Source organism: Protopterus annectens, chromosome 12.part0 (genome assembly GCF_019279795.1).
Source record: "Protopterus annectens isolate FY-2018-M chromosome 12.part0, PAN1.0, whole genome shotgun sequence".
Classification (NCBI taxonomy): Eukaryota; Metazoa; Chordata; order Ceratodontiformes; family Protopteridae; genus Protopterus; species Protopterus annectens.
In genome coordinates, this window is record NC_056746.1 from 508,711,316 (window position 1) to 508,737,068 (window position 25,753).

Here is a 25,753-nt window from a genome sequence, read left to right on the forward strand (position 1 = left end):
TGCAGCTGTCGTCGGTTTGATATACAAATGTTGAGGTCTGAATACACCCTCAGAAGCCGGTGCCTACTCAGCGGCTCCGGTCCCATCAGAGGGAGATACATCCGTCGGTCCAATACCTTGAGTATCTTGCGGCATGCCGGACTCCACATGGGTGTCGGTAGAGACCTGCGACTTGAAGGTAGCGGGTTATCAGTGGCTGAGAAAGCACCTCACTGAGTACTGGCGAACCTGCGACTGGCTTAGGAGAAGCTTCATCAGTTTTGGATCACAACTGCCTTTCTCTGTCCTTTTCTTTGCGTTTTTTTATGTACTCCGGTAGTCGGATTGCTATCCGATGACATTTCAGGGTAGTTAAATCTGTTTCCAAAATACTTTGAGGCAAAAATATACCGACGCTTAATAGTGCGTTGGTTAAATCTAGCACAAAACAGACAGCCAGGCACTTTGTGATCAGGGCCTAGGCAAGGAATACAGTATAAATGGAAATCCTTATGAGGTATTTGCTTCCCACAAGTAATGCAATTATTAACTTTTTCTGACATCGGTATGGAGCATGAAAAAAGTTTCCCCAATGGGGTACTTAACTTTAGTGAAGACTTCGGTTCTGAAACTCAAACTCGAATATTTCAGTAGTTGGCCGACCGGCACTTGCGAAATGCTTCTGCTTCGGGTACCGCGCGGCAAGAAAAGACTAAAGAAAATGGCGTCTGCTGCAAGAAAAGACTAAAGAAAATGGCGTCGGCTGCATGTTTTATACCCCTGATGATCTGACGTCATGGAAGAGGAGACAGCAACCGACGCAGGACCCAAAACTTTGGAATTCAGGCCGACTGAGGGCAACCAGCCAGCAGATTACCCAAATGTAATGACTGTAACAGTGAAACACAAAGAACATCAGACTGTGCTACAGAGCTATATCCCATGCACAGATGGAGTCTGCAGAAAGGGAAAGAGGTTTCCTCCTTGCTAGTTAATATATCATATCACTGTGGTGGTGGTCTCTGTAGGTCCTGGGAAACTACAGTTGTGCACACTTACCATAAATGTTAGAGTGTATTCACTGTTGCAGTCATCACCTGTGGGTTATCCCTGCTGTGGTAGCCCTCGGCCAGCCCGAATACCAGAGTCAATGTTTTTGTGCACCGGCTGATGTCGCTTGTAGTCTGACATCAGGTTGTTAGTATTATAAAGCAAGGCAGTCGATGTCATTACATCAGTTTTTCTTGCCCTAACCCATCAGAAGCACAAAGGAAAAGAGAGTAGTGGTCCTGGTGGCTAACAGCCACCTTGGAAAGCCTGTGTCCCCCTAGGGGAAGATGTGAAAAGGAGGATGGAGGGAGGGAAACCAAGACTGCAAAAGTGAACACACTCGAACATCTACATTTATGGTAAGTGTACACAACTGTACTATGTTCTTCGTGTCTCACTGTTGGAGTCACCACCTGTGGGAGCATTCCCAAAGCTGAGGTCAAGGGTTGAAGGGTAGGTAGAGTCCTAGGTATGGGTCAGGAGGCCCTGCACGATTGCAGAGGCAAACCCTGCCCTAAACTTAGAAAACAGAGGTAGCTGGTAATGTTTTGTAAAGGTATGGACAGAGGTCCAGGTGGACGCTTCCAAGATGTCCCTGGGTAGGTACTCCTCTGAGGAAGGCAGTGGATGTGGAGGTAGCCGTAGTGGAGTGGGTACGGACTGACTTAGTGATGGGTTTTCCATGTAGTCTGTAGCAAAAATGGATACATGTGAAATCCATTTGGAAATGGTTTGTTTGGAGATGCCCCTGGGGCAAAGCTTACCAGAAGCTGGTCAGTTTTTCTGAATGGCTTAGTGCGGTCCAGATAGTATCAGAGTTGTCTGTGCACATTTAGTGAGTGCAGAATTCTTTCCCCCTTGTTTTGAGGGCTGGGGAAGGTGTATGGCTTGGTTAAGGGTCATATCAGATAGGAGTAGTCCTCAGGGAGACTGTCTGCATGGAAAATTATGAAGGGGTCTACAGCCACGACAGCTTGAAGTTCTGAGACTCTTCTGGCTGAGGTGATAGCTAGTAGAAAGGCAGTCTTCCAGGAGAGGTATTGCAATTCCGTTGAAGCAGCAAGTTCGAAAGGAGGTAAGGTTAGTTTCTATAACACACAATTCAGGTCCCAGGGTGGAGTAGGAGGTCTTCTTGGAGGCCTGATATTAGAAGCCCCTCTGAGGAATTGCTTAATCAAAGGATGAGAGAAGAGGGGTGGGCTTGAATCATAATGGGCAGAGATGGCTGATGCATGGATTTTAATAGACGAGGAGAGGCCACTATTGAGCAACTCTGCTAAGTAATCCAGGATGAGAGGGATGGAAGGTTGGAAGGAACTGCCCCTGTTAGATTGTTTCCAGCAGAATCTTTCCATTTTCCTGGATAAGATTTTCTTGTGCTGGACCTTCTGGCCTCTGTGATGATGTCCAGGACCTGTTTGCTTAACAGTGACTTCTTGTTAGTTTTTAATGTATTAGCCATGCTGAATGTTTGAGAGTCTGTAGGTCTGGGTGCAGTACCTTCCCTCTCTCCAGGGTCAAGTGGTCTGACCTTAGGGGAAGCAGCTTCGAGGGCTGTGAGGTCAGACTGCGTAGTAAGGGGTACCAATGCTGTCTGGGCCAGTCTGGAGCAATGAGGATGGCCTTTGGTCTCTCCTCTCTTATTTTGATTAGAACCTTGGGAATAAGGGGTAGAGGAGGGTAAGCGTACACAAAGAGGGAGCTCCAGGGGAAAGTCAAGGCATCCACCTCTGAGGTGCCCAACTCCTGGGTGTTTTGCAGAAAGATTTCTCTGTGGAGGTGCCATTCGTTGGGGTCCAGAAGGCTTCTGCTTAGATGGTCTGCCAGTGTGTTGTTGATCCCTGGTAAGTACTGGGCAATCAAATGAGGTGTAGTCCCATGGAGGTGGCTGTGAGATTCATGACTAACCTGTACAGGGGGTAAGATTGTTGGATGTACCACATTACTGTGATGTTGTCTGCTTTTATAAGGAGGACCCCAGGCCTAAAAAGGGGTTGGAAGTAAGTTGGAGTGTTTTGCACTGCCATCATTTCTTACTGGTTGATGTGCAAGTGAAGTTGCTGGCCATTCCAAAGGCCTTGGGTACACATGTCTGCTAGGTGAGCACCCCAAGCTATGTCTGAGAAGTCAGTGGTGATAGTCTGGCTGGTAGGACTGAGGATGAGGGAAGACCCTTGTTCATGGCACAGGGCTCTGCCCACGAGAGAAATTCGTCCCTTATGCAAGGGATCAGTGGGAGAGTGATCTCTAGGTACTGAGAGTGCCAACACCAAAGGTTCTTTAAGTACCACTGAAGCTTTCTCATGTGAAGCCTGGCTAGAGCGATGAGAAGGATGCAAGATGCCATGTATCCCATGACTTGCAGGAACTTCCTCGCAGTGAGGTGACTTCTGGAAGCCAGATGGGTAAAGTATAGAGGCAGGAAACTCTGCTTTTCTGGGGATAGGAAGGTCCTAAGGATTGCTGTGTCTAGCACAGCTCCCAGGAAAATAATTTTCCTGGTGGGGTTTTGGTTTGATTTTTTTTCTCGATGATAGTGAACCCCAGGGAAGTTAAATGTTTTGACAAAGAGAAGATCCTGGAGCAACTTTTCCTTGCTGTTCGGCTGAATGAGGCAGTCGTCCAGATAAGGGTAAATCTGTATATTTCTTTGTCTGCAGAATGCTATAGCCGGGGCCAAGCATTTGGTGAACACTCTGGGAGCAGTAGATAAGCCAAAGGGCGGTGCAGAGAAATGAAAGTGCTAATTGCCTGCTCTGAAGCACAGGAATTTTCTGTATGACTCCCTGATGGGTATGTGGAGGTAGGCATCTTTTAGGTCTAATGTCACCAGCCAGGTATTTGGTGTGAGCATAGGCAGGAGCTGCTGCAAGGTTAGCATTCTGAATCTGGGAACCACCAAGTAGTTTGGATAGATCCAGAATGGGGTGCCAAGTGCCCTCTTTTCTGGGTACAAGGAATAGTCTAGAGTAAAAAAACTTTTCCTGTTTGATCCAGAGGGACAGGTTCTACCCCCCCCTACCGGGATATTAGTGTTTTTACCTGTTTTAATGCCTGTGCCCACTGGTTTGGGGGAGGTCTGGGTACCCTCTTGGAATTGGGAGTTCGCTGAAGGAGAATCTGTATCCCTGAGAAATTATTTTTAATACCCACTGGTCCTTGGTTATAGAGACCCAGTTGTCCTTTAAGAGGGTGAGCCTTCCTCCTAGTTTTAGATGAGTGCAAGGAGTGCAAGGAGGGCAGAGGGGGGAGGGAGAGTCATTGTGAGTGCTTACCACAGAAGCTTGGCATAGAACTCCCTGCCTTAGAGGTGGAAGTGGTCCATTGTTTGCTTCTTTGTTGACCCTGGGATAGGGGCCTGAATGTCCTGTCCCTGCGGAGCTTGCTTTGGCCCTGTCTGCTGGGTGCAGGGAAGGCCCAGTGCTTAGAGGGGAAGTTCCCGCTGAATCTGGGCCGTTGAACTTGAAAGAAATCTTTTACTGTTTGCATAGATTTTGCTTTGCCTTCCATCTTTTAAGCACCTCTTCTGCTTTTTCTCCAAACAGGCATTCCTTATCTAGGGGTGTATCCATAAGTTTAGACTTGACATGATCAGGGAGAAGTTGTTCCTTCAGCCAAGCATGTCTTTTAATAACAGATCCTGTCACTGCTGCCCTGCTAGAGTCTTCTAGGGCATCGTAGTCACAATGTAAAGAGTGCTTGGCCACTTGACCAGCAGAGTGTAGTAATTTCTGCCAGCTCTTTAGAGTTGGCACTGTCAGGAGATGTAGCAATCTTCTGTTTTAATTGTTCCAAAGTGTGTTGTTGAAATTTTAACATATGGAACTGGCAACTGAGTGCTGACAGCCAAGATTGCAGAGGTGTATACTTTCTTACCCCATCTGTCCAGAGCTCTGGAGTCTGTCACAAGGGAGAAGATTCTTGCAGAACTAGTCTTGGCTCCTGTGGATCCCTGTGTAATGACATCAGGGTCGGCAGCAGGGATCCTGTACAGGTATTTGTGAGACTCCAGTACTCTGTACTACCAGTCAGGTTTAGCTGGAGCAGGAGGAAGGGCATCAGGGGCTAAACTGGATTCAAGGAAATCATCATCCACCACTTCTAAATAGGTAGGATGGCCAGGGGTCTGTGCTGGGGCAGGTCCAGAAACTCTCCAAGTCGTTTCTTTGACCGTGGGTAGTCCTGAGATTCCCAGTGAAAATGTTCCCTGAGAGAGTGAAGGGTTTCCCCAAAGGAAAGGTCCTCTGGAGGGGAGGCAGAGGGGATGGAGTCCCCTGCATCTGAATCCTCAAACAGTTAAGGGCTGCTGTTCCTCTTCAAAGGCAGAATAATCACATTGGTCAGACTCTTGGTCTGTCAATGTCTGAAGAAGGAAGCTTTTTCCTTTTTGGAGTGGGGGCTTGAGTATCTTGGATAAGAGAGAGGAGATCCTCCGCCATTTTAAGCATTTGATCTTGGGGTGGGGGAAGATGGTGGCTAGAAACAGATTTCTTAGCAGTGGCCTGGCTTCGAGGCCTGAGAGAATCTGTCAGTCTAAGAGAAACGGTAGTCGGAAGAGAAAACATCGGTTTTGCTCTAGAATCAGTAGTGCGAATGGCCTCTTCAGAAGCCATTGCCTGCGTCATGACTCCGGACCCAACCGAGACAGAGACAGCCAAAGGCTTGATAGATGAAGTGGATTTCTGCGGCATGCCGGACTCCAGAAGGGTCTCGGCAGAGGCCTGTGTAGAAAGCGAGTCTGGCATCAGGGGCTGCGAAAGCACCTGACTGAATTATGGAGAACTGACGACTAGCTTAGCGGTAGCATCGTCGGAAGGCTTAGCCTTGTGTGGCCTGTCTCTCTGTTTTTTCGGAATGTCGGCGGATTGTTGGATGATGGATGCCTTATCGGAATTCGAAGACTGAATACGAAAATAATTGTCTACAAAAAGAGCTCTACAGCGAATGGGTCTCACTTTAAAGAGAGCACAGAACTGGCAATGAGGGACGTCGTAGTCTGGGCTTAAACAAGTGATGTAGTAAGAATGAAAGTCTCGGTGTGGGATCTGCTTTCCACAGGCAAGACAAATGTTAACTTTTTCAGACATCGGTTAGAGCAAGAGAAAAGGGTCCCCCAATGGGGTACTTGGCTTTAGATGTTTTCTGCTGAAATTCGACTTCTGATAGCGACCGACCGGCACTCATGCGAACTGATACTGTTACGGGCTCCATGGCAAGAAAGACTGACAATGACATCGGCTGCCTTGCTTTATAGTACTGATGACCTGACATCAGACTACAAGCAATAGCAGCTGGCGCACAAAAACACTGACTCTGGTATTCGGGCCAGCCGAGAGCTACCACAGCAGGGATAACCCACAGTTGATGACTGCAACAGTGAAGCACGAAGTACATCTATAGATGATTCAGAGAGCTGAGAGAGTTTAAAAGAGTTGATATGTACTTTGTGTTGATGTGCTTTGGTGTGTCTTTTCTGCTCCAAAGACCTTGTACTTTTATCCCCACTGACACTGCTCCTCAAGCAAAGACTGTGCTGGGCAAGAGGGAAGACCTGGACCCTGTGTCGTGGAAGCACCACATTTCTCGGTCTTTCTTTTTACAAATCCCAAACTAGAATTTGGAAAAGTCAATGGGTGTTGATGTTGGGACCATAGAGATTTCAAATACCATTTCATCCTTATGTGGAATCTTGCAAGCAATGTCATGAGAATTTCAGATGCCATGAGACCCAAACTCCTCAGTAATTCCCTTGACAAGGGAGACATCTTGGTGAATAACTGCAGAAATAGATTTAAATACAGATGTATTTTTTTCTGCAACACAAAAGGTTGTTTGTATTGCGGTGTCCAGCAGGCACCCCAGAAAAACAAACTTTGTGAGAAAGAAACAGAAAGGACTTCTAAATGTTATTTTGGAATCCCAGCTTGTGTAGGAGATCCCCTATCCAAGGCAGGGGAAGCTCTGACACTTTGAAAAAGACTCTGCAAAGATAAGCAGAGTCTAAATAAGGAAAAATATGGATACCCTACAGTATATGCAGTGGGTTATCACAGGATCTAGACACTATGAGAACACTCCTGGAGCAGTGGATATTCCCAAAGTATAAAGCACAGAAATGATAATGTGACCCAGACCCAGTAAACCCTAAGAAGCACCTGAAATCTAGATGAACAGGAATGTAATGATGTGCATCTTTTAAATCTAGGACCACTAAGTAATTCAAATTCGGAAGAAGGGGTAATCAGTACTGAAGCAACAGCATTTTGAACATGGGCTCTATCACAAACTGGTGCAGGATGAAAAGGTCCAGAACTGTTCTCCAACAAATGCCTTTGGCACTAGAAACATCATTGAATAAAATCCTTTTCTTAAAGGAAGAGGAGCAGTTTCTACTGCACCCGGTGATGCCACGTGCTACTACATAGGAAGAAAGAGAAACGTCTAATCTGGCAGATACACAGGAATCTCCCGGAAAGGACGGACAGCCTTCCACTGTTATATGTAGTCATGACAGACCATATTCAGAACACATCTGTCTGAAACAATCTGTTGCCACAAAGAGAAATGGAGGTTCAGACCATCAGGGAGGATTAAGATACTGCTAGGGTGGGAAGTGGGCATAGGTAGGTACTAGGCTATCTGCCCGAAAGCATTTATAAGCCTAGCCAGAATGTGTTGGCTTTTGCCACCCCCTTAGATTAGTTCCCTGTGCCTCTGTTCAGCAGAGCCATTGAAGTGATCCCCAAGGTAAACTTTCTGTTTCCCATCCACTTGTCAAGGTTTCTCTTGAAGAGGGTTAGTGATGAGCTCTGCCTAATGTAGAGTGGAATCTTGTTCCAGAGCATGGGAAGTCTCTGGGACAGGAATCTATCCCTCCAGCACGTCCTATTTATTGTTGTGGTGAGGTTTAGATCCCTGGAGTGTGTGGCTCGAGGGGATATGGTTTTCTTTAGGTGGAGCATGTCCATCAATTCTGGGTTGGACATGGCCTTGTATGTCAGGCAGAGATTACCTCCGAGTAGGCGGTATGCAACAGAGTACAGCTGGAGTTTCTTCAGTTGAGCTGCACAGGGCATCTGCTTGAGGCCAGTGATCCTCTTGGTGAGGAACTTCTGTGGTCTTTCCAGTTGTTGCAGGTGTCTTGTAAGGTACATCCCAAATGGGGCATTGTACTCTATGATGGGTCTGATGAGTGATGCGTACAGGGGCCCAATGACCTCTTTCGATCTGGATGCAAACCCTTTTGTGATTAGGTTGGCCACATAGGAGTTTCTAACCACTTTGGCAATGTGATTATCAAAGGAGAGGTTACTATCTACTTGGGTCCCCAGATCCCTTATTACGTCTTCTGTATTTAGGGGGCTACCACCTATGTGGTAGTTTGTGGGTACTTTGTTTTTTTCCAAAGGGGAGGACTATACACTTTTTGGCATTTAGCTTCAGACCATGGTTTTGACACAAAGTATCTGTCTCAGTGAGACCCTTTTGGAGGATGTCTGTGTTAGCCGGAGAGTCAATTATAGCCCCTTGTTTGCAGTAGTCTGCAAACTTGGCCAGCCATAGTCCTCCTGTGCTTGCCTGCACCTCTGAGAAGTATATGACTAACAGGAGGGATCCTAGGACCGAGCCCTGGGGAACACCACTTGTAACCGGTTTAGAGTCAGACTTAGCTCCCGCAACACTTACCATGTGGGTTCTGTCCATGAGCCAGTTGGCAACCCATCTCGTAATGTAGGGGTTTATGTTCAGGCTGGTGAGCTTGTCTATAATACCAGAGTGGGGAATGGTATCGAAGGCCTTTGCGAGGTCTAGGTAGGCTGTGTGAACCACCTTTCCCTCATCTATAAACTTGGTAACGGTCTCAAAAAAAAGTCCACCATGTTTAGGAGGCATGATCTACACTTAAAAAAGCCAAACTGGGTAGGGTCCAGTGTTTGGAGGTTTCCGATGTCTCGGTTAATGAGATCCATGATGATGCGCTCCATAGATTTGCAGACCAAGCTAATCAGACTCGTAGGGCGATAGTTCCTGGGGTCCGTTGTGGCTCCACCTTTGTGGAGTGGAATAACCATTGATGTCCGCCACTCTGTGGGCACGTAGCCTGTGGAGAGGCTGAGTTTAAACAGTGTGTTTTGGTGAGGGGTTAGTTAATCTTTGAGCTCGTGTAGGACGCAGCCTGGGACACCGTCCGGTCCCACTGATGCTGTGTTTTTGGCTTTGGAGAGGGCTGTTTTAACCGGAGTGTTTGTGATTTCAGGGGCACTACATTCTTCTGGTATAGTTATGGGCCCTTTTGGGGGTGGGGGGGGTGAAGTTTGCACTGAACCAGTCTGCCAGGATGTTGGCTATATCGGTTGGTTCAATGTATTTTGTGTCATTCTGCACGAACTTCGACCAGATCTGAGAATTGCCAGTTAAATTCTTGACATAGCTTAAGAATGCCTTGTGGTTATCTTTGGAGTCCATGGCAATTTTTCTTTTGAAGCTAGCCTTGGATGATTTTATGAGGGAACGTAGTTTCTTGCAAATACCGATCAGGGATGTCTTCACTTCTTGGGATTTTACTCTTTTCTGTACTAGTTTCCTCCCTTCTATTGTATAGCTCATTTATGGCAGGGGTCCACCAGACTGGTTTCCTTTTCTTGGAGGAGTGAGTCTTTGTTTTGTTTGGGATAGCACGATCCATGCAATCTTGTTGGTGCCCGTAGAGTGCATTAGTAAAGGATTTTGCAGCTTGGACAGCGTTATCCTTTAGCATGGGGGCTTTGAATCTTCCCACCTTGGTCTTAAGTAACGTGAAGTTTGCTTTTGAAAAGTTTTTCACGGTGGTCCCTCATATACACAGTTCTGACTTACTGGACCGCTTTGTTCTGAAATGTTGCCGTTTTCTTTTTGGAATCTCCCTGCCATGGCTTTTTAAATGTTTAAATTTACCAGCATTGTGCTGGGAAGTCTGTTTTGCTTTTTTGCTGAAGTTAGACAAGTGAGCGAAGAATCCCTTCAAAATTTTAAGAGAAGCCTGAAAAATCGGGGAGATTACTGGAGTAAGCTTTCCTCTCTCATCACACCCGATGAACTCAGCAGCAGAAGGCTTAAACACTAGTTTTCTATCCCATCTCAACAGAGGAATCAACATTTTTTTCTTAGCATCTTCGGGGGAGGAGGGAGTCTGAAAAATGCAGCCAGGCAAACCTCAAAACAGTTCCAGTGGCAGCAGACCTGAACATGGCATGCTCAGAGTTATACGTTCATTGCAAGCAACGAGTAGTGACTTGTGAAACAGAAGAAATTAAATTAGATAAAAAACAGATTTCTCCTCACAGGAAGAAAATTATGCCAAAACATTCCTCCTACTTTCACAGTTAACCAGAATAAACTTCAACATAGGAGTCTGCCAAATGAAAAGGCTGAAAACAAAATTGCAGAAACATACAGCCCCCCCCAAACTTACCAAATACTTCTTCCCCAAAGAATTCCTTCCCATCCTTGTCAGAAGCAGAGGGATTCATGTTTAACAGCAGCTGGATTCACTAAGGCAATAGCTACTGGATCATGTCTGAAGTTAGTGTATAAAAATTTAGAAGGACTTCGGAACCATCTGCTTTTTTTAAGGGTAGTAGGACAACTGCCCGGGAAATTACAGACTGTAACAAAATCACCCTTCCAAGGTAACCAGAACTGGAGAAAGAGAAGTCCTGGAAATTCCAGTTATACCAAATCATAATTTTGTTTAGGGATTTTGAAAAAAAAAAATCATTGTTTTCCCACTGAAAAGACTGATTAATCCTAGAAAATAGCACCAGAGAAAGAGAATTCTTCACAGTGATTAATCAGATACCATACTCTCCTCGGAGCCTGAATTAGAAATCTAAGACGACAAACTGTATTTGTCCTTTCGCATTCCCCCCCACAGGTTCAATCTCTTGAATCTCTTCAGGGAAAAATGAGGAATCCCTTTTGCTCTAACCAGAAACAGTCTTAAAAAAGGATCAAGATTCTGCAATAAACCCTGAGCTAAGCATACTAAATTATTCATGTCCAGAGTAACTGAAATAGGAGAATATACAGGTTTAGATTTTGGGTTCGACAATTTTTAAGAAGCAGAATTCAAACTGCCAAGGAAGACCTCCACATGGACAAGCACAGCATTCTTGTTGAGACTCACCTTCTCTCCTTCCATAACCGAAAAGTGTCTCTCTCTCTTGTTCACTAAAGGCACACCTACAGCCATGGAGGACATAGGTAACCATTAGTCCATGGGTGTTGAAGGGACACCAGAGGGATAGGAGGAGCTGGCTTTAGCCACCACAGAGTCACCCACCTGCAGTAGTGGCAAAGGGCATAGCAATCTTTTTGTGGCTGGAAAAGGGCACAACTGAGGAGTGGGTATGTTTTCCATTGGTCAAGCAGAAAAAGTTGCCCTATTCTAAGGAAGCTTATCAACAACAGTTGGTAAAACAGACAAGATATAAAAATAACTTTCACAGCAAAACCACAGGCAAAAGCACTTACCCTAGCCCCCCAAAAATTTAAACAGCTTCACCACAAAAAAGTAGTTTTAAACAAAACAAAAATATATATAAAAGTTGCAGAACACTCAACAAAAACACTTAATTTCCTAGCTTAAAATTATTCTTTTACAGTGAAAATAAATTTACTGTAATAGCAGAAAAGTGGAAGTCCACCTTCACCATGGGAACATATCCGCCCAGCAATGGAATAACATTAGATTCACAGATAATTACTAGACCTGTAGTCCAGGTAATCACTGTGGTGCCTGGGTCACATTCTCTGCACCGTCTTAAGTAACTTGCTTAAGGTCACACAATTGGCAAATGAGTGCTGAGGAATCAAACCATGTATTCACAGGAAAGTACAGTTGTGTACAGAGTGTATTCACTGTTGCAGTCCTAACAAATGGGTTACCCGGCTCCCAGTAGCCCTCAGTCGTCCAGAATACCAAAGGTAAGTAAAAATTACGTTGGTTGCTGTCGGTTGTAAAGGATATCAGGGCGTCCAATACAAAAGGAGTCAGGCAACGTCACTTCCTCAGTCTTTCTTGCTATAACAGTAAGGAGCCCCCAGAAAATAAGGCTTAAATCAAAAACCAATGTGACAAATAACAAATTAAGCCTGTACCTCTGGAAAAAAAAGAATAGGAGAGGACCACAAAAAGGGGGAAGGAGGGATGGAAACCAGGACTGCAAGAGTGAAGACACCAACATCTACATTTATGGTAAGGGTACACAACTGTACTATGTTCATCGTGTTTCACTGTTGCAGTCCTAACAAATGGGTTGACTACCAAAGCCCAGAGAAAAAAAGGGGGAGGAACCAACAGCATCAAGGGCTAGAGATAATGCGCAGAGATGGCTGAAGCATGGATCTTGATAGAGGAAAAAGTAAGACCACCCTGAAGCAAATAGTACAGTTGTGTACACTTACCATAAATGTAGATATTCGAGTGTATTCACTGTTGTAGTCATTACATTTGGATAATTTGCTGGCAGGCTGCACTCAGTCGGTCTGAATATTTTATACCCCTGACTACCTAACGTCATGGAAGAGGAGACGGTAACCGACAGGACCCAAGACTTTGTTATTCAGGCTGACTGAAGGCAACCTGCCAGCGGATTAACCAAATGTAAAGACTGCAACAGTGAAAAACTAAGAACATCAGCCAGGTATTCAAAGATCAGAGGAAGGGTAGGTTGAGAAGCAGACTCCCCTCTAGCCTGCATCCATCGAGAGAACCTTTCCTATTTGCCAGCATAGGATTTTCTAGTGCTAGGCCTCCTGGCTTCCCTCAGCAAGTCAATCACCTGTTGGGAAAGGGAGGAAGACAGGGAAGGAGTCATACAATGAGCCATGCTGCCAAATGGAGAGACTGAAAATGAGGATGTAGAATGTTTCCCCTTTCCTGAACCAAAAGATCTGGCTTCAGAGGAAGATGGGAGAGACTGTGAAGCAGTGGATACCAATGCTGTCTGGGCCAGTCCGGAGCTATGAGAATAGTCCTTGGACGTTCGTCCATGATCTTCACTAATACTCTGTGAAGAAGAGGAGAGAAGGCGTACACTGATAGCAACGTCCAAGGAAAGGACAGAGCATCCACTTTCCAGGCTCTGCTCTGCTACTGTCTGGTGCAAATGACAGGTAGCAGATAGTTGCCTGGGTAGGAGAAATGATCCATCGGAGAAGTGCCCCAATGTTGAATGATGCTGTAAAAGACTACTCTGTTCAGCTGCCACTCGTGAGGATCCAGGGTTTGCCTGCTCAACTGGTCTGCCAAAACATTCCTTCCTGAAAGAAACTGACATCCCTGTATGCATCTGCCATTCAGGTGTGCTCCCCAGGCGTAGTCCAATGAGTCTGTAGTCAGAACTTGATTGACAAGAGGTGTCCGAAAAGGCATGCCTTTGTTTTGTAGACAGGCTGTTGCCCACCATAGAAACTCCATCTGCAGAGATGGAAGCAGAGGAATCATCGTATCCAGGTCCTGTGTGTGCTGACACCAAATGTTCTTGAGGTATCATTGCAATTTCCTCATATGCAGTCTTGCATATGGAATCATGAGAAAATAAGATGCCATGAATCCCAGAGCTTGCAGGTAGGTACTTCCTTGCAGGGAGCTGGGACAGGCTTGCCAAGTCCTTGAAGTAAACTGAAAGAGTTGTCTGCTTCTCCTGGGTGAGATATATCATCTGGGCGGCTGTGTTCAGACTCGCTCCCAGGAATGTTATCTCCTTGGATGGCACCACTTTCGATTTTGTGTAACTCAGGGAACAGAGAAGAGTCTTTACGAATTCCAGATTATTTAATAGCTGTTCCTGAAAACTTGCTTGAATCAGACATTCGTCCAAGTATGGGTAAATCTGAATTTTCTTTTGCCTGCAAAAGGCAATGACTGGGATCAGGGACTCGGAGCAGTAGATGAGCCAAAGGGCAGCGCAGAGAATTGGTAATGTTGCTCGCCCACTCTGAAACAAAGGTACTGCTTGCAACTTTCCCTGATAGGAATGTGCAGATAAGCCTCCGAGATCCAAGGTTACCAGCCGGGAATCCTTTTCTAGAAGTGGTAGCAACTGATGTAGAGTGAGCATTTTGAACTTTGGAATTATTAGAAAAGAGTTCAGAATGGAAAGATCCAGGATAGGACACCAGGTGCCTTCTTTTTTTGGAACTAGGAAAAGCCTGGAATAAAAGCCCTGGCTTACCTGCTGAGCAGGGACTGATTCTATTGCTCCCAGATGAGAGAGACAAAATTTGTTCATCTACTTCTGCCCTTTGGTTTGAAGGTGCGAAAAGAAAACTTGTGCCCTAGGGACACCGTTCTGAGCACCCATTTGTCGTCTGTGAAAGTGGCCCAGACATCTGCAAAAAGGGCCAACCTTCCCCCTAAAGGACTCTCCCGGCAAGCAAGAACAGGCAGAAGCTGTAAAAAGTCATTGAGAGTGTTTTGACTGAGATGCAGGCTTGGAGCTTCCTCCTTTAGAAGTGGAAGCCTGACAATGCCTAGACCTTTGAAGGGTAGCCCCCTAGAAGATTTGTAACCTCTAGTCCTGGAATGGTTCTATCTGCTGGTATCAGGAAAGGTCCAACTCTTGGAAGGGTAATTCCTGCTAAAGCGAGGGGGTTGAACTTGCAGAAAATCCTTAACAGTTTGCATGGACTTGGCCTTATCCTCCATCTTCTGCAGTACCTCCTCTGCTTTGCTGCCAAAAAGACAGTCTTTATGCAAAGGTACATCCAAAAGCCTAACCTTGACAGGTTCTGGAAGAGGCTGTTCCCTGAGCCAAGCGTGCCTTCTAATAACAAATCCAGTAGCCGTAGCCTTGCTGGAGGCCTCAAGGATGTCAAAACCACAGTGTAAAGAATGCTTATTGACCAGACTGGCTGAATTCAGTAAATCCTGCATGTCTTTACTCTTTGCCAAAAGAGGTCCACTTGCTATCCTAGACTTAATCGCCTCCAAGGTGTGCTGCTAGTACTTAGGCATATGAAATAGACAACTGGTAGCCCTAATAGCTAGGGTGGCAGAGGTATAAACCTTCTTGCCCCACCTATCTAGGTTCCTAGATTCCCTATCAGAGGGAACAGGATTCCTGGTAACAGTAGCCTTAACTCCTTTAGGGCCCTGAGAAATAACCTCTGGATCTGCCAGCAGATTTCTGAAAAGAAACAGACGAGAATCAAGGACTCTATAGAACCTGTCAGGTTTCCTGGGAGCAGGAGTAACCGAATTAGGAGACAAAGAATTTTCCAGAAAATCATCATCAACAACTTCCAACACAGGGGGAATAGCAAGAGGCCTATGCCGAGGTAAATCCAGAAACTCCCAAATCACTTTCTTGGACTGGGGACAATCTTGAATTTCCCACTTAAAATGTTCTCTGAGGGTATTTAAAGTATCACCAAAAGAGAAATCCTCTGAAGGAGAGGCTGAAGGGATGGACTCCTCTGCATCTGAATCCTCAAAAGGAGAAAAAGCCTAAGAACATTCCTCTTCATCAGCAGAAAAGTGGAAGAATCAGAACCTGAGCAGGACAAAGCCTCAGGGGAAACATCCCTAACTCCTTTTAGAAGGAGGAGGCTGAGAACCCCAAATAAGAGTCAACAAATAATTAGCCATTTTAACCATTTGGGAGTGAGGGGAACAAGAAGATGGAGCCTGCCTTTTCACAGGCTTACGAATGGAAGATTTACCTATTTACCTGCAAGCCTGAAGGATTCGGGAGGCCTGGCAACTGCCGAAGTTGTGGCAGAGGTTGAAGGAAGAAGCTTGCTGTCAGAATTCAAAATGGAGGCCTCAGACACCGGAGTCAACTTAGTGGCTCTGGCTCCAGCAGAAGAGGTGACCGGCGACAGGTCGGAAGGCAAAAATGGAGGCTGAAGTCCTAAGGGACTCGGACTCAAACAAGGCCTGCGGTTGTACATCTGCGGACTGCGGGGACTGCAAAGGCGTCTCACTGGCTACCGCCTGACTGACTACCAACTTAACCTCATTCGAGGACTTGGCTTTCTGAGGCCTGTCGCGGTCCTTATCCTTATGTTTCTTCGGAAAGTACAGTTTTGTACCTACCATAAATGTAGATGTTAGAGTGGTTATGCTGCTACAGTCATCACACTTGGGTTATCCTGCCGTCAGGCGGTCCCGCAGTCGGCCAGAATTCCAAAGCCTTGGCCCGGCGTCGATTGTCATCACTTCTTCCCTGATGTCAGAGCGGCAGGGGTATAAAAGAGGCAGCCGATGCCATTTTTTCAGTTTTTCTTGCCCCAGATGTCAGGTGCCCCAATCTAAAAAGGCAAAATAAGTGGCTTGCAAACCATACCTTAGAGGAAAAAACAATAGTGGTAGTTGTAAGCAAATACACCATATAGAACATGCATCCAGAAGGTAGATGTACCTGTAGATAAAAGAAATCCCTGTTAGGAAGTGGGGATGGAGGGAGGGTAACCTGGACTGCAGCAGCATAACCACTCGAACATCTACATTTATGGTAGGTACAAAACTGTACTATGTTCATCGTGCTATGCTGCTGCAGTCATCACACTTGGGTAGAGTCCCAAAGCTATGGTTGGGTGGTAGGAGCTATACTGGGTTAGGTGCAGCTAAGATGCCCTGCAGGACTGCAGTGGCAAAGCCAGCTCTGGTCTTTGAGTATAGTGGAAGGTGGTAATGTTTGGTGAAAGTGTGCACTGAACTCCATGGTGAAAGTGTGCACTGAACTCCAGGTGGCTGCCTCCAGAATGTCCTTTGTTGGGACTCCTCAGAGGAAGGCTGCTGAGGTTGCTGTAGCCCTGGTAGAATGAGACCTAATATTAGCAGGCACTGGTTTCCCATGGTGAGAGTAGCAAAAGCGGATACAATGTGCCACCCATTTGGAGATGGTCTGCTTGGAAATAGGCTTTCCCTCTGCAGCTGCTGCATAGGATACAAATAGTTGGTCAGATTTTCTTTAGGCCTTTGTCCTGTCCAAATAGTAACGCAACTTTCTGTGAATGTCCAAAGAGTGAAGGAGTCTTTCCCCTTTATTCTGGGTTTGGATAAAAGGTGGGCAAGTGTATGGTCTGATTGAGAGCCACACTGGAAACTACCTTTGGCAGGAAGGAAGGAAGGGTTGGTTCGTAAAGACACTCTGTCCTGATGGAAGATGAGGAAAGGTTCCACTGCCATAAGTGCCTGCAGTTCTGAGACCCTGCGTGCTGAGCTGATAGCCAGCAGCAGAGCTGTTTTCCATGATAAGTATTGTAGATCTGCTGAAAAGGCTGGTTCGAAAGGAGGTAGCGTCAGTTTTTCTAGCACAAAATTTAGATCCCAAGATGGAGTTGGTGGTTTCCTGGGGGGGTCATGTTTTTTGCTCCTCTGAGAAACTGCCTTAGTAAAGGGTGAGAGAAGATGGGAGGATCCGTATCACATTGAGCTGAAATTGCTGAAGCATGGATCTTTATAGATAAAAATGAAAGTCCTTTGTGTAGCATCTCAGATAAATATTGGAGTATTTGTGGAATGCTTGGGATGCTAGGATCTAGACCTCTGGCCTGGTTCCATGCAGAAAATCGTTTCCATTTGTCTGAATAAGTTTTTCTGGTGCTGGGCCTCCTGGCCTCCAGAATGACATTCAGGACGTCCTTTGAGAGAAGTGTTGATTGATAATTTAAGGTATCTTCCATGCAGCTAGGTTTAAGGTCCTGAGTTGACTGTGAAGGATCTGAGAGATTTATTGAGTTAAGAGCTTGGGGAATTGCGGTAAGATCCATGGGAGACTTGAGTCAGGTTTCGTAGTAGTGGGTACCAGTGCTGACGTGGCCAGTCCGGAGCAATGAGGATCATATGTGGTCTGTCTGATCTGACTTTCAGTAGTACCTTGGTCAGTAGAGGCAGAGGGGGGAAGGCGTAGACTGACCATGCTGCCCAAATGAATGATAGGGCATCCACTTTCCAGGCCAGGGGATGATAAGCCCTTGTGCAAAATTTTTGTAGCTGGCAATTGCTGGTTGAGGCAAACAGATCTAGGTCTGGTGGTCCCCATCTTTGAATTATCATTGCAAAAACTTGTGGGTGTAGTCTCCACTCGTGAGGATCTGTTAAATTTCTGCTTAATTCGTCTGCCAATATGTTTTCCTTTCCTGGCAGGAATTGTGCTTGCAATTGTACTTGGTAAGTTAATGTTGTGTTCCACAAGGCCATTGCCTGCCTGCATAATGGGTAGGAGTGCGTCATCCTTGTTTGTTTATGTACCACATTACTGTGTTGTTGTCCGTCCTTATTAGAAGCTGTCCTGGATGCAAGAGGCCTTTGAAGGCTGTTAGTGCATTTTGTACAGCTAGCATCTCCTTTTGATTGATGTGCAGATGCCTTTGGTTTGCAGACCATTTGCCCTGTATGCATTGTCCTTCCATATGTGCACCCCAGGCGTAGTCCGATGAATCTGTTGTCAAGGTTTGTTTTGCTGGAGGCAAGACAAAAGGGAGACCCTTGTTTGCTTGGCATGCTTGAGCCCACCATAGAAACTCTTTTTGAAGGCAGGGAATGAAAGGTATACTTGCTTCGAGGCTGTGTCTGTGCTGGGACCATACACTTTTTAGGTACCATTGTAGTTTTCTCATATGCAGCTTTGCATATGCAATCAGCTGAATGCAGGATGCCATGTACCCCAATGCCTGCAGGAATTTCCTTGCAGTGAGCCGGGTAAACGTTGCCATCTTTTTGAAGTAAGTATTGAACCAGTTGTTTTTGCTTGTCTGGCGTGAGGTAAGCCATCTGGGCAGTTGTATTCAAGCTGGCACCCAGGAAAATTATTTCTTGTGAGGGTATTAGTTTTGACTTCTTTTTTTTACTGTGTACCCTAGGCAACTTAGCAACTCTGTTACTAACTTCAGATGCTGTAGTAGGATGTCTGTCCGCTTGGATCAGGCAGTCGTCCAGATATGGATAAATTTGTATCCCTCGTTGTCTGCAATATGCAATTACTGATGCCAGGCATTTTGTGAATACTCTGGGTGCAGTAGATAAGCCAAAGGGCAATGCAGAGAATTGATAATGCGTTGTACCTGTCAAAAATCTGAGGTATCTTCTGCAATCTTGTCTGATAGGGACATGCAGGTATGCCTCTTGGAGGTCCAACGTTACCAGCCAAGACTCCTTGCCCAGCATGGGAAGAAGCTGCTGTAGTGTGAGCATTTTGAATTTGGGTATCTCCAGGTAAGTGTTTAGAATTGAAAGGTCTAAGATGGGTCTCCAGGCTTTGTCCTTTCTTGGTACTAGGAACAGTCTTGAGCAAAACCCTTGGCCTTGCTCTTTGGTAGGTACCTTTTAAATTGCTTTCATATCCATGAGAGCTGTAACTTGTCTTTGTGCCTCTGCCCATTGGCTTGTTGGCAGATTTGGCATGCCTCTCATCCGTGGTAAAGTGTGAAAAAGAAATCTGTAGCCTCGGGTAATAATATCCAGAACCCATTTGTCCTTTGTTATGATGTGCCAGTTTTGTGTAAAAAGAGCCAGTTTTCCTCCTATAGGTGCTGCCTGGGCAATTTTGCTTGGCAGGCGAAGAGGAAAGTCATTAAGTTTGCTTCCTGAAGGGTTGAGATCTGTCGTCTTCCCCCTCTTTGAGTTGTTGCTTGCCATTGTCTAGGCCTGAAGGAACCTTGTGACTGGCCTCTACCCCTAGGGCGTCTGTACCTGCCCCTTTGGGGTCTGTCTGAAGCAGGAAAGGACCAGTTGATGGCCAGTTTCTGCTGAAGCGAGGAGGTTGCACCTGTAAAAAATCTTTAACTGTTTGCATTGATTTTGCCTTCTCTTCCATTTTCTTTAAAACCTCCTCTGTTTTGACACCAAATAACGCATCCTTTTGCAGTGGAGCATCCAGTAGCTTTGCTATGACATGTTCTGGTAAAGTTTGCTCTTTTAGCCAAGCATGTCTACGTATCACAGACCCTGTAACAGCTACTCTACATGAGGCCACTAAAGAATCAAAGCCACATTGTAGGGTATATTTTCCCACCTGTTCTGCTACATGTAGCAAATCTTGCATCTCTTTGAAATCTGGTTGATCTGCTTGAGGGATCATTTTCTGTTTTAACTGAGTAAGCAGGTACTGCTGGTATTTAATCATGTGGAATTGGCAGTTTAATGCCCTCATGGCCAAAGTGGCAGACGTGTACACCTTTTTCCCCCATCTTTCTAATGCCCTGGAAATCTCTTTCTGCAGGTAGTGGATTCTTAGCTGTAGATGCCTTAACCCCTTTGGGACCCTGGGAAATGGTTTCTGGGTCTGCAGGAGGGCTTTTATACAAAAACTTGTGAGAGTCAGGAACTCGATAGTATCTGTCTGGCTTAGCTGGTGCTGGTGGTAATGAATCTGGATTTAGACTGGATTCATTATAAACATCCTCCAGAATGTCTAAAACTGGAGGGATAGCTAGGGGTCTATGCTGAGGAAGGAGAAGAAACTCACCGAGTCTTTTCTTGGAATCAGAATAATCTTGGCCTTCCCAGTGGAAATGCTCTCTCATGGTGTGCAGGGTTTCCCCAAAAGAAAAGTCCTCAGGAGGAGAAACAGAGGGGATAGACTCTTCAGCATCTGAGTCTTTGTAGGAAGGGAAGGGGTAATCCTGTTCCTGTGAGTCTGCTGAGGAAGTGGATTCCTGGTCGGAAGGAGGGAATTCTTCCTCCAGTCTAGGCCTTTTGTCAGGAGGGGGCTGTGAACCTCTGATAAGGGAGAACAGGTCCTCCGCCATTTTGAGCATCTGTTTTTTAGGCATAGGGGCCTGCGTGTTAGTCTGTGGAGCCGTTTTTTTAACCTTAGTCGCTTTAAGCTTCGCGTAGGACTATACCGAGAGAGTAGTCGGTTTAAATACACCTTCGGAAGCCGAAGGCCTGTCCCTAGTATCTGGATCGCCGGCCGGGCTGGTGTCCGCGTGTTGAGGAGGATCGGGCTCCAGAGGCCCGGTAGTCTCTGTCTGAGAGGTAGTCGTATATTCTAAATCCGCGGTAGCCAGGGGCTGCATAGATGCCTCACCGAGTACCGGGGATCCGGCGGCAGGCCTAACTGAGACCTCGGTATCTGGTCTAGGCCTTGGCTGCCTGTCTTTGCCTTTGCGTTTTTTGAGCATAGCTGATGTCGGTTGCTCCGACGACATAATATAATTGAATCTTCTACCAAAATAATGTCGGGCGGTATCAGCCCGACGCTTGATAGTGCGTTTATTGAACCTAGCGCAAAACCGACAACCAGAGACGTCGTGGTCTGGGCCTAGGCAAGGAATACAATATGAATGAAAATCCTTATGAGGTATTTCCTTCCCACAAGAAATACAATTATTAACTTTGTCTGACATCGGTCTGTGGCAAGAAAAAAAAGTTTCCCCAACGGGGTACTTGGCTTTATAGAAGACTTCGGCTGAAATTCTGTTTGGAAATCTCAGGAGCTGGCCGACCAGCACTTGTGAACTGCTTCTGCTTCGGGCACCGCGCGGCAAGAAAGACTGAAGAAAATGGCGTCAGCTGCCTCTTTTATACCCCTGCCGCTCTGACGTCAGGGAAGAAGCGACGGCAACCGACGCCGGACCAAGGCTTTGGAATTCTGGCCAACTGCGGGACCACCTGACGGCAGGATAACCCAAGTGTGATGACTGCAGCAGCACAGCACGATGAACATCATCCGAAGCCTGAAGACCGGCGGACGCCATACCAACAAACTTAGGCCAGACTGCAAAATGCCTAGCCAAAATCTTGGACAATGGATAGTACGTGGATTAAAGGAGGCACAGCGATCACACTTGGGAATGTCGTGGTCAAGGCCTAAACAAATAATGCAATAGGAATGAAAATCTTTATGGGGAATCTGCTTTCCACAGGTAAGGTAATTATTAACTTTTTCGGACATTCGTTAAGGCAAGAAAAGAGGATCCCCAATGGGGTACTTAACTGTAGTAGACTTCAACTTTTGTAGTCGGAAACCAACAAATGTAAACTGCCGACCGGCACTCGTGCATGAAAAGCTTCTGCTTCGGGCTCCGCAGCAAGGAAGACTGAGAAAGTGACGGTGGCTGCCTCCTTTTGTATCAGACGCCCTGACGTCCTTAACAACCGACAGCAACCGACGTCATTTTTACTTACCTTTGGTATTCTGGCCGACTGAGGGCTACCGGTAGCCGGATAACCCATTTGTTAGGACTGCAACAGTGAAACACTAACATCTACAGCTCACAGAATTAACCCATTGCACCAACTGCCAAATAGCAAACTGTCGAGCCTCAAAAGCCTACAAAAGCACTCTTTTCAACAGCCGGAAATCTCTGAAGAGCTTTGTGCCCAAATCTATTAGTTCATCTCAAGTTGACCAACGTTTTGGAGATGTGGAAGGAGCCCAATAGCCTTGAAAGCTGGTCAGATATGCCCTATGCAGGATATAACCCATACGGCTTAGGCTACTGTAGTGGTGATCACAATTATGAACATTTACAGTCTTCCCCTTTTGCATGCTGCTGCATGAATTCAGAAATAACTTCCTTACAAAAAAAAAAAAAAAAAAAAAAAAAAAAATCAGAAAAATGGCTTTCAAGAAAAGTACAAAAAAAAATCCACACAAAAAGATTTTCATACAACTTCTGTGAGCAGTTTACAAAGAATAAAGATGGAAACATAACCCTAACAATAGCTAAAGGTAATTAGGCATATTATAAGTTAAATAATGCAATTAAAATTTTGATAAATTAAACCTTGTACTCACATATAATCCCGCATGCAACCCACTGTGTAGACCATATTTTCTCTAGTAGTCGTCACACTAGTAAAAGAAAACAAAAGTGAACATTACAAATTCAGCACATTTTCTCTCATTTATTTGCAGTTACATAAAGAAAGAAAAAGTTTTCATTGCTTCTGTTAACTTAATTAAGGCTTAAATGTTTATTTTTACAGGTGACCACTAAACACTGGTCTGGTCAACTAAAGTACAGTTGTGTACACTTACCATAACTGTAGATGTTAGTGTATTCACTGTTACAGTCATTACATTTGGGTTATCTGCTTGCAGGTAAGCCCTCAGTCAGCCTGATTAATGAAGTCTTGGGTCCTGCGTCGGTTGCTGTCCCTTCTTCCATGACGTCAGGGGTATAAAACATGCAGCCAACGCCATTACATCAGTTTTTCTTGCCCCAGATGTCAGGTGCCCCCCTAATGGGAAGCAATTAAACATGAAAGCACAAAGATATACCTCCAACAAAAAAGCAAATACACCAAAAAGGCTTTTAAGCATAGTAAAGGAAAGGAGAGGTATAGCCAAAAGAAGTTAGGGGGCTGGAGGGAGGGTAACCAGGACTGCAACAGTGAATACATTCGAACATCTACATTTATGGTAAGTGTACACAACTGTACTAATGTTCTTCGTGTTTTACTGTTGCAGTCAATACATTTGGGTAGATTCCCAAAGCAATGCTTGGGAGGAGGAATTTAGATAGCATTAGGGCCAGCTATAAGGCCCTGCAAGACTGCAGTGGCAAAGCCAGCTATGGATTTAGAATTGCCTTCCCCTCTGTCCCTGCAGCAAATGCCACCAGCAGTCGTTCGGATTTCCTTTGAGGTTTAGTCCTCTCAAAGTATTATCTAAGTTTTCTGTGCACATCTAAGGAATGCAGTATCCGTTCCCCTTTATTCTGTGGATTGGGAAAGAAGGTTGGCAAATATGGACTGATTAAGAGCCACACTGGATACCACCTTGGGCATGAGGGATGGATTGGTTCTGAGGGACACCCTGTCAGCATGAAAGGCTCCAGTGCCATAAGGGCCTGTAATTCAGATACCCTTCTAGCTGAAGTGATTGCTAAAAGGAAATCTGTTTTCCAAGAAAGAAATTTTAAGTCTGCAGTAGCAGCTGGCTCAAAAGGAGGCAGAGTGAGATTCGTCAAGACAAAGTTAAGGTCCCAGGCTGGGGCTGGAGCTCTCCTGGGTGGTCTCAAATTTTTGGCCCCTCTGAGGAACTGCTTGAGCAGTGGATGAGAGAAGAGGGGAGGTTCTGTGTTATAATGAGCTGAAATGGCTGAGGTGTGGATTTTAATGGAGGAAAAAGACAGGCCCCTGTGAAGCATCTCCCTTCAGTATTGTAAAATCTGAGGTAAATTGGGTGCTGCTGTGCTCATCCCTTGAGACTGGTTCCAGGCACAGAACCTTTTCCATTTGTCAACATAAGATTTTCTAGTACTAGGCCTCCTTGCCTCTAAAATGACATCCAGCATAGGTTTGCTGAGGGATGGTAAAGGAGAGATTAAGTCACTAGCCAGGCTGTAAGGTTCAGTGTTGAAAGCTGAGGGTGCAGAATCTGGTTCTCCTGCTGAGACAGCAGGGAAGGAGTCAAAGGCAGGTGCCATGGAGATAACCATGATAACCATGACACACTGCGCAGGAGGGGGTACCAATGTTGGCACGGCCAGTCTGGAGCAATCAAAATCATCCTTGGTTTGTCCTGTTTGATTTTTAGTACTACTTTGGAAAGCAGAGGCGGTTGGGGGGCATAGACTGATAGGTTTTTCCAGCTGAAGAAAAGAGCATCCACTTTCCAGGCTTGTTTGTGGGGAGTCCTTGTGCAAAATTTATCCAACTGGTAGTTCTGGGGAGAGGCAAACAGGTCTATATCTAGGCTCCCCCATTTGCTTGTCAACATGTTAAAAATCCTTGGTTCCAGTTTCCACTTGTGTGGGTCCATGAGGTTTCTGCTTAGTCTGCCAGTGTATTTAATTTTCCTGGCAGGAATGGAGCTTGTAGGTGCACTTGGTAGCGCAAGGCTGTGTTCCACAATGCCATGGCTAGTCTGCAGAGGGGGTAAGAATGTGTACCCCCCCCCCTGCTTCTTTATGTACCACATAACAGTGGCGTTGCCAGTCTTTACCATTAGTTGTCCTGAAGGCTGTCAGAGCATTCTGTACAGCTAAAATTTATTTTTGATTGATATGCAGGTGCATTTGACTTGGGTTCCATTTGCCCTGAATGCACTTCCCTGCCACGTGAGCCCCCATGCATAGTCTGATGCATCTGTTAGGGTTTGGGCGGCAGGGAGTGGTGTGAGAAGTAGACCCTTGTTTTGGTGGCAGGCCTCTGCCCACCAAAGGAACTCTAGGCGTAGGCAATGTATGATAGGAATCATTGTTTCTAGGTCTTGAGAATGTTGACACCATAGGCTTTTTAGATACCACTGTAGTTTCCTCATATGCAGTCTTGCATATGGAATTAGAAGAATGCAGGAGGCCATGAACACCAAGGGCTTGCAGCATGTGTCTTGCAGATAGCAAGGCTTTTGTGGCCACTTGTTTGAAGTAGGTTGTCAAATGAATTTGCTTTTCTGGCGTGAGGTAAGCCATCTGGGAAGTTGTATTCAAGCTTGCTCACAGGAACATAATTTTTGACAGGGTACCAGGTGTGATTTCTTTTCGTTTATGGTGTACCCCAGACAAGTTAGAATCCTTTTTACAAAGGCCAGATGATTCAAAAGTATGTCCTGGCTTTCTGTCTGAATTAGACAGTTGTCCAGGTATGGGTATATTTGAATATTTCTTTGCCTGCAAAATGCAATAACTGGAGCTAGGCACTTTGGCTTATCCACTGCTACCAGGGTATTCACAAAGGGCAATGCAGAGAACTGATAGTGTGTGTAGCCTGCTTTGAAGCATAGGTATCTTCTGCAAGATTCCCCGATTGGGATATGCTTCTTTTAAATCTAAAAAGATG

At 45.6% G+C, this 25,753-nt stretch overlaps 1 protein-coding gene across 1 annotated transcript in view; it reads right to left on the reverse strand.

The window, feature by feature from the left end:
* Positions 1–25,753, reverse strand: part of LOC122816679 (cytochrome b-c1 complex subunit 2, mitochondrial) — a 475,154-nt gene that overhangs the window by 328,733 nt on the left and 120,668 nt on the right. The window contains exon 5 of the mRNA XM_044089644.1: positions 22,764–22,820. Within this exon, the coding sequence (XP_043945579.1) occupies positions 22,764–22,820 (57 nt within the window). The remainder of the gene's footprint in view (positions 1–22,763; positions 22,821–25,753) is intronic.